Source organism: Delphinapterus leucas, chromosome 11 (genome assembly GCF_059928025.1).
Source record: "Delphinapterus leucas isolate spDelLeu-1000000601 "Yukka" chromosome 11, BTC_Dleu_Yukka2, whole genome shotgun sequence".
Lineage (NCBI taxonomy): Eukaryota > Metazoa > Chordata > Mammalia > Artiodactyla > Monodontidae > Delphinapterus > Delphinapterus leucas.
In genome coordinates this window covers 5130828-5140187 of record NC_143139.1, presented here as the reverse complement: position 1 = coordinate 5140187, position 9360 = coordinate 5130828, and the positions used below count along the sequence as shown (strand labels likewise).

The following is a 9360-nucleotide window of genomic DNA, read 5'->3' as shown; positions in this document are numbered from 1 at the left end:
TCTTCAGAGTGAAGTTAACCATAAAAAGAAGCAAGACTAATGGGGGAGAGGGAGTCTGAGCTCCATGATCTTGTCTGAACTCCTAGATCTTGCTGTGTCTGCACTTAGCCCTCCTGATTCCCCAGTCACAGAAACCAATAAATGTCCTTTGTTGTTTAAACTAGTTGGAACTCAGCTTCTGTCATTTTCAAACCAGAATCCTGACTAACTGTCTTGGGCAAGAGGAAAAAAGTAGTTTTTTTTATTATTTAGAGTCCTCTCAGTGATGCTGTAACACTGAGTACTTAACTCTCTCCCCACCCCATCTCCCCACACATGCACCCATTGTTGTATTTGATTGAGGGCATAAGGAAGGAGCATGGGTGCAAGGACATCCTTTCCAATCCCTCATCATAGGAATCATGCCAATAGGCCATGTGAATAGACGGGTTTTTAAAAAACCTTTATGCATTAAAAAACAACAGTCTTAAGTATTGTACAATATAAGTGCTGTCTCTAATACAAATCACTGGTGGAAAGGAACAGGACACACCCTCCTCTCAGGTCACACAATAGGTGGTAAAATGTTTGTGTTCTTGGGGGAGCAATTTTTGTTTTGTTGTCCTGTGGAGGCCTTGGACTCCGCTGGCCCAACAACTGCCTCGGGCTTTCTGGAAGCTTCTGCTAGATGAGGCAGCTGGACTTCAGCTGTGTGCTGGACAGAGCCCTGCTGACTACCTGAGTTCTGATCCTGTTTAGTGGCGCCTTCATTGATTTTGTCTTTAGTCTCAATTTGAAGGATCACCTCTGCCAAAGAGGAGAGAGCAGGAACAAGTAAGTGTTCAAATATGAATTACATTCTAACTGTCCATTAGGCTGTAAGTCATTTGGGGGAAATCTGGTTGTAATGATACAAAAACAAGTCATTTGTAAAGCACATTCTGTGTGCCAGGCATCATTTTAAGCCCTTTACACTTACTGGTTCCTTTGATCCTTCCTGCAACCAGAGAGAATAGGCATTATTCTCATTCTCATAAATGGAGAAACTGCGGCACAGAGAGGTTAAATAAATTGCCCAAGGGCCCACAGCTGGTAAGTGGTAGGGCCAGACTTTATCCCAGGCAGCCTGACTCCAGTGACCAAGGACATAACCGTGAAGCTATATTGCATATAAAAGATATTTGCATAATTCCATAATCTGTCTGATAAAAATTCAAAAGGTAATTATAGGGCTTGCAGAGGAGGACGCATTGAAAGAAAAGGAAAGGAGGGGAATAGGAATTGGAGATAGGAGAAACACGGAAATTCCTAATGATGAGAGGGCAAAAAAAGAGGAGAACCCAGCCACAACCAAGTTTCCTGAAAGAGGAAAATCCCCAAATTAAGAAGTGTCAGGCCAGTAGTGATGAAGCCAGAATAATTAACCAAGGTTGAGCTCAGAGAAATTGGCATGCAATCCTCCAGAGACGTCTGACCCCCTGGATTATGGAAATAGGACTGGCTATTTGAGGGACTGTACCTTGTTTGCCCAAGTGATGTTGCCCTTGAACCTTGCCCTTCCTGGCCTCAGAAGGGAAACAGAGACTGGCTTTCCTCAAGGTCTGAAGCCTGGGCTGTGCTTTGAGGTTCCACGGCTCATGAATCCAAGCATGCTTGAGGGCCTGGTCAGGGGTCACGCGAAGAGAAGGCTCCCAGCTACACACCAACAAAGCCCAGCATTGGTTAGCGTTTTATTTCCCTTTTTAATAATGAAATATTTTCAAAGACCCCAATAAAGAACCTAAATAAGATATAAAAATGGTTCATTTTTAAAGAACCCATTTAAGCTATGTTAAAACTCAAAGATACCATAGAACAGAGCTTATGACATATAATTTTAAAGTACCTGGAAGCAACTATTGGAAATGATCTTTTTAGAAAATGTGTATGACAAGCCAAGGAATATCTCACAGCCCAAATTCCGTTACAAGAAATATTATAGAAAATCGAAACCAGTGGGATTTAGGGTTTAGTAAACTAAGAACATCAAAATGAAGAGATGCTTAATTGTGATTCCCAAACTATGGAATTTGGACCTCCAAGTATATCACAAAGAACATTATAGAACACTAGAATATTAAGATCATGAGGGGACTTGGAGATAATCCAAACTGCTAATGCAGTAACAAAATACACTTGACAAAATACACTTGACCCACCATGGAATCATCTTGCCTTTCTTGAGTAATTTTAGTAACATGGCACTAACTCACAGAACTAGCTATTCCAGTTTTAAAAAACTCCAGTTCTTTAAAAGTTATTCATTTTGATTGAGCCAAGATTCACTTCTCAGGAACTTTTAGCCTAGTAACTTTGACCCGGTCTTAAATTCTACCCAGTAGCATCATACAGAATGAGACAACTAATCCATCTTTTATGTCACAACCCTTCAACTATCTGAAAACATTTACATGACTACTAATTATTGATCATATGACATGATCAGTTCCTTCCTAGATAGGAAATCTCAGCTGTTATCTAACTGGTGTCCATCATGCTGGGAACAGCTACTAATTGCGAGGAGATGGCATTAATATTTCAGACTCATCGAGGTCTAAACAACTCAAGTTCCCAGTTCTTTGTCCAATGAACTGCTGTTAAGCTACACCTCGCCTCTCCTGAACTCCTAGAGTTAGCCTATAAAATCTAGACACAGAACTTTACATCCCTATTAAATCTGACCCAAAACTTTTAGTCTCTCAAAGACTTGCTAATTAGCCAAATACGAAGTAATAAAACAACAGGCCCTGACAGCATGACTGCCTCTTACAAGGTGTGAGCAACCAGCCCTTTGCACTAAAAAGGAGAATAATTTCATTCCTGGCTCTGAGTTTCTGGATTACCCACCTCTGTCTCAGTACTGAGTTTCTGTTACGAGTTAATGGCCATTCATTCTATCGCCTCAGCAAGAGGCTGGGGTGGAGTGGGGGTCATGATGGTGTACAGGATCCTTCTCTGTCTCCATTTTTCAGATGGGTAGCATGACCCCGCAGATGGGAAAACTTTCGGCAGGCCCTGGTGGTTTATTTTCTGAGCTAGTACCTAAACTCCACATGCACAAATGCCAGAAGAGTAGTATTTTGCTAAAACTACTTCATCCCACTGAAGGAATGAGAGAACATAAAGATATGGTCTTCTAAAACTACTAAACAATTATAGGACTAATACAGCTGGGAGAGACCTTAGGAATACCCCACTCTACAGAAAAGGAAACTGAAGCCCAGAGAGACAATGACTTGTCCAATATCACGTGGCTCATTTATTTGCCACTCAGTGGAGACAGACTTGCATAACCTCTTTAAAATTGGTGACAACAGCTAGCATTTTCTAAATACCTTCTAAACTAGGTACTGTTCTGAGGTGTTTTATGGACTACTGGGGTTTTTTTTTATCAATACTATGACGGGTGAAGTACAGAGCCTACTTTCTAAGATTCAGAATATGCCTATAGATTCTAAAAAGCTGTACACAATAAATGGTTTATAGATCACCCTTTCCCTAGTTCCCTAATACGAGAGGATTTAGACTCTAAGTCCTAGGAGAATGGGTGGGAAGGGGCCTGAAACCAGCTTGTACTGGGCATGTATGCAAATAGTTATTGATACAACAGACTCTCTGAAGACCTGGGCTTCAGTCCATGAAGCAGAAAACACTGAGGACTTGCCTACAACCTTGCTTCCAGGCAGTCAGGGCAAGACGGAAGCAAGCCTGACCCACACGCTGTGTAATCCAGGGCAAGTCACTGAATCTCTCGAGCCTCAGGCCCCACGTCTCAAAACATCAAGTCGTCCGTCCCACTGACCACACAGGATGGACAGTGGAGAGAGCAGTCTGACGAGGCAACAGATAGGAAAGCATCTCGTAGACTCTAAAGATCTATGGTCCGTGTTTATTATGTCCCATGACTGCCTCCCAGCCCCAGACTTTCACCAGCAAACATGTGGGAAAGTACAGTGTTTAAGAGGAAACCCAGAAGCAAAGACACCCTGACAAAACTCACACCAAACACTTTCTCAGAAAGTCCAGGAAACGGGTGTCGTAGGTTTTCAGCACCATGGTGAGATCCTTGGAATCCGGGTGTCTTTTTCTCCCCCTGTTGTTGGTTATATTTTTAGGAAAACCTTTGGGATCTTTAGAGATACGACATTATGTGTTTAGTTCCAGGTGTGAATATGCATTGGTCACATCACAGCTGCTCACTCAACCTTGCTGCTTCTGGGAGTGGCCTCTGCAACTCTCCCGCCCCCTCACACACACACACACACACACACACACACACACACACACACACACCCGCAGTCCTAGTTTAAAACAACCACATGTACATTATCCAATGAATACAATTTACCTTTACAAATAACTTCCTACTACTCGGCATGTTCTGAGCCACCACCTCCTCCTCCTGGAATCAAATGATTTTAATGGTTTAACATTAACCAACGTAAAATAATAATGATGACGATGACGATGATAATAATAATAGTAAGGTAAATCTGAAGTGACAGAAACGGTCCACTCTGAACAAAAAGCATGTTGTCCATTCTTGGCTTATCTATGCCCTTGATCCTTCCTCACCCCAAAACGTGAGAATTTGGGACACCCGTGGGGAATAACAGGAAAGTCATTTTAGGAGAAGGATTGACTTTCAGAGCTCATGTACAAGCCACACAAGCAAGTTAACCTCATTTCTTATTTTCAGTCGTGTCAAAATTTTGTCCATAACTGGAGTGATCAAACTTGGTTGGTGGCTTAAGACACTGCTTGGAATGATTTTCTTCAGCCATTTCCACTGATTAAAGCCCTCACCAAATGTATCTTCTGTCATTGCTGAAAAGAAACCCCTGAAGACAGGTCCAAAGGTGGCCTGAGAACACAGTGCAATGCCTTGAAGGCAAGACCATTCGTTTGGACATCTAGGTCGTGGTGAGCATGTTCAGAGAGGTGACCATGTATGCTCACACCTTGTAAATATACAAGTAAAAGGGCGGATATGTATATACATACATGCAAAATTGACACATTCCATGAAATTCTCACAAAAACTCGGGGTTCATACAATGGACATCCTGGAAGGTACATAATGAAATGCTTCTAATTACTTTTGCAATCAATACAATTTGCAGGGCGTCCGACAGAACACCTGCTCTTACTGAATTCCTAGAAGAGCCCGTGAGTGTGTGTATGTGTGTATATACACACATGGGTATCTGTGTGTTTATATAGGAAAAAATGGGCTGGGGGTACTGCATAGGGCATAGGTCCTGTGAACTCCTTTTTGACTGTGGCACCACGGCTCCCACCTTATCCTATATTGTCTTTTCATAAATGGCCAAAGAAGAATTAGATTCACGGGCTTACAAATAACATAGCTCCTACAGTCATCTTTATGTAATTGCTTTTCTTGTACAAGTTTTTCCTACCTCTCTGACCTTCCCCAGTATCTCATTATTCTCCCCACCTCCTCTTGCTGCCTGGAGCACCTACATATCTTGCTACCTTTGAAGAAACAACTTTCCTCTTAATTAAGGGTATTAACTAGGAGTGGCTGGGGGCTGAGGACCTGTTGGCAGCCCAAACCTGGGGAAGGGAGAGCCAAGAACTTAAGTGGATATAGTGTTTCCAAACTCGCCGCATCATAAGCTGTTGTAAAAAACATACAGACTCTGAGTCCCGCCTCAAACGCACTATACCATAGGAGGATCCCGGGCATTAGCATTTTTCCCAAGAACCCAAATGACTCTTATAATCAAATAAAATTTGGGAAACACGGATGAGGAAGCAGCTCCCAATAACGTCCTTTCTTACGCAGGAAGGGAAGATGTGTGCTTTTGCTACCAAAATCACATTCGGAAGCTTGGTGCTGACGGTAAAAATCGGGTACTCTATGAAATGGACATGTGTCTGTCTTTGGTACCCTCTTACCAAAATGCCTATGTTCCCTTCCTTTTGATTCCCTCAAGTACAGTCTCTTGAGTTCAGGGTTATAGGCTTGAGATGTGACTCTTCCCACATTGTCTTTGTCTAGCAGGAGGGAACACCAATGCTCCTACTTGTCTTTCCCTAAGTCCTTTGAAATCCAAAAGGCTGAATTAAAAGTGGTGGATGGGAAAAGGACATCTGGGGTCAAGAGACCAGTTCCATTGCCCCATGCATAAGTTATACCGGCGAGTCGGCCAGATGCTCTGCTCTGGTATGGGACTGACCAATCCGAGTGGACGACAGTCTTGGCATTGGAGGGGGATCCTGGAGGACCTTTCCTTGCCAGACCTTAAAATTTTAGTTTCTGGATCGTGGGCTCAGGGCTGTGGCTTTTTAACCAGCTGGTACAGAAATAGACTACATTTTAACCCCCAGGTGGCTGAACCAATATATACCGGCTGCCCATCAACATGAGTGAAACACTTTTGTCCAGGAGGGTCCCCCAGGGTGGTGTTTTTTGACTTTCCTATTGATGGGACAAGATGTGGAGAGAAATTATGTGATTTGTCTACCCATTTTGAGGCCACCGTTGGGTGAAAATAAGAGGCAGGAGGGCTGGGAACGACAGTGTGAGCCTGTGAACTAAGCTGACGACAATGTCGTTCCGGATGGCAGGGAGCCCGTCTGTGGAGCCCTCATCCCTCACATCTGGCTTTACTCCACTTGGCTGACATTAGGGCCACTATGGCTTTTTGTACACGGGAATCCCTCAGCAAAGGGATTTTAGATCTGGGACTGGCTTCATCTTCTGGTTCACAGTGGCCCAGAAGCCCTGCCCGAGTTGGACTTCATTGATCCACCGGTCCGTCCTGTACAGCACAGCTTGGCTTGAAAGAGAGAGGATCATAAAATCCAGAGTCTGGGAACTGGGATGGGGGAGGTGCAGCATGGAGACTGTGGATGAAGCTAAATTCCAGCAATTAGGCAGATGTCCTATACAAAATTGACAAGCCATAGCTGACAGCCCTTGCTTACCCATTTTATACCAAAGTTGCAATGAATCTGGAATAGTGAGGGACTGGGGGATTAAGAGAATTTCAGCAGGAAAGAATAAGGCTCCATTAATGATAAACTGTAGCAATGGAATTTTCCACTGTTCTTGCAAAGACGCTTCTGCTCTCTGATTTCCTTCACGGTGCGTAGTGCGAGCGGGCAGGCAAGCTGCTAGGGGAGGTGGGGAGAACTGTTAGGAGAGGGTAGAGTTCTAATCTTTTGGGGTTTCAAGATCTGCTGGTAGGCCTTCTGAGCAGGAACCTGGTCATTCTCAGCACCTGTGCATCTTCACTGCCGAGACCTCGCTCCCAGTGACTGTCCCACCCATCTCCATCATGCCCCTGGTACCATGGCTCAGCATCTTTTTACTTTTCTGAAAGAAACCTCTAAGCACAGCCTGCCTTTTGGGGTGGGGCCAGAGGAAGAGCATCATATGGGGTGTAGGGCATCAAAGGTGTCTTCCGGGGCTGGGAAACCTCATCGGCTACAACAGGAAAAAGAGAGTCAGACCTGGGACTCACCAAAGAACGTCTGTCTCCTGGAGGCCGTCTGGATGAAGTGGGTTGGTGGCAAGCCCAGCACCTTCAACAAGGACAAAGCAGTGGATTCACTCCTCTGGAGTCACACATTCCAAGACTGTTAGAACTGGGTGGGACTTCAGCTAAGCTCTGTCTTCTACAGATAAGGACCCAGGATATTAAGCGATAACCTCAAGCCAGTGGCAGAGCAGGTCCAGAGCCTGAGACTTGACTCCTGATCCAGGGCCGTTTCAGTATCCCGAGCACTGACACCACCCACATTATTCTAAACAGACATCAGCACCTACTAGATAGGCCACTCGTGATAGCAGGCAGATCCCACTGTCCAAGCAAGTAAACCAGTGCAGCTGCGGACCACCCCTGAATTAAGGAGTGACACATCCCAGCTCAGAGCATGGGAAGGGAGGAAAGGAAAAGGAGATGGAAATCACCAGATGGGCATCAGACCACGATATGACAAAGTATCTTCTGAAAAGACAAGGGTAACACCTGCTTGGTCACCTTTCCCCACTGCAACCTATAGGGGTGCACACAGAAGAGAGAAACGACGGGTGTCCCCCTCAGCTCTGGGCCCCTGTCCTTGCAGCCAGGTTCCCAGGTTGTCCCTTCATGACCCTGCCCTCCTGTTCCTGAGCCGTGCTGACTGAGGTCAGGAGGAAGCTGCAGTTCGGGGGCAGTAGGAACCTCCACCCAGATCCCACGCCCTCCGTTCTCCTTGGAAATGGGAGGAGGATTGGCTCAGGGATGCTTCACGGAATCATCCATCATCAACCTTAGAAGCCATGGACTCTGGTCCCCTCATTTTACAGAGATCCAGACCAGGGAAGTGACTTGCCAAAGAGGAGGACTAGCCTCCGGGTTTACTGATTTCCAGGGCAGTGTTCATCCCACCATAGCTATCATTTATAGCTACTGCTAACTAAATTAGTGGAATACTTTATTATCATTTTCAACCGTAAGATGAATCTCTACATTAATTCCCAAGGATGTATGTGTCTCCCCAACCAACCTTTAACTTTAAGACAATCTAGAAAATGGAGATTTGGGATGAATGGATAGATAAGTTGAGAGAGAGAGGAATTAGATACGTCTTTGTTCAGAGTCAAAATATCTTTGTTCCCTGGGGAAATCCTAAAATGTGAAATTTCCAATCTTTAGGATTATTTTCTCCCATGTCCTCTAATTTGGCTTAACAAGATGCCTTTAGGTAAAAGAAGAGCAGGTATAATGAATAATCATGTGAGAGTCTCGGTAAAGCCTTTTCATTGGGTGATATTCTTCCCAGAAAGTTAAGATGGTAACTAACAACTCAACAGTGCACAGATTTCAATGGGTGTCACGTCAGCCTGGTTTTTAGATTCTCTGGAATATATTTGAAAGACCGGTATAACAGTTTTATTTTAAATGTCACTATTCACAATATGCTGGAAGTTACATCCTTTGCAGTTACTTAAATTTATGATAAAAAGGTTAGATGTCAACTCAGAAGTGTACATAATTTCAAAACATCCAACCCTGTCCCGTAAACAGATGCAGGCCATTGCCCTAGAGCGAGTCCGATGCAGCCTGGAGTCTGAGAGCGGAAGTTACCCCTCCCGAGGGCATCGGCTGGAAGGCAGCCTGGTCCCCCTCACCTCCATGATGCAGGCTAGCTGCTCCACCTCGTTCTCCCCAGGGAACAGGGGGGTAGCCCGTGTACAGCTCGGCCATGATGCAGCCCAGGCTCCACATATCAATGGCCATGTTGTAGGGATGGCCCAGGATCACCTCTGGGGGATCGGTAGAACCGGCTTCGGATGTAGGTGTAGACTGCAGGGGAAAGAGAAACCTC

At 44.7% G+C, this 9360-nt stretch overlaps 1 protein-coding gene across 1 annotated transcript; it reads right to left on the bottom strand.

Moving 5' to 3' along the window:
* Nucleotides 1-285: 285 nt before the first annotated feature.
* DYRK4 (dual specificity tyrosine phosphorylation regulated kinase 4) lies at nucleotides 286-9275 on the bottom strand. Its single transcript, XM_022577066.2, is given in 6 exon segments — nucleotides 286-786; nucleotides 1499-1674; nucleotides 4019-4148; nucleotides 7512-7572; nucleotides 9164-9214; nucleotides 9216-9275. Coding segments are annotated over 6 exon segments (717 nt in total). The 5' UTR covers nucleotides 9273-9275; the 3' UTR covers nucleotides 286-544.
* Nucleotides 9276-9360: the final 85 nt, after the last annotated feature.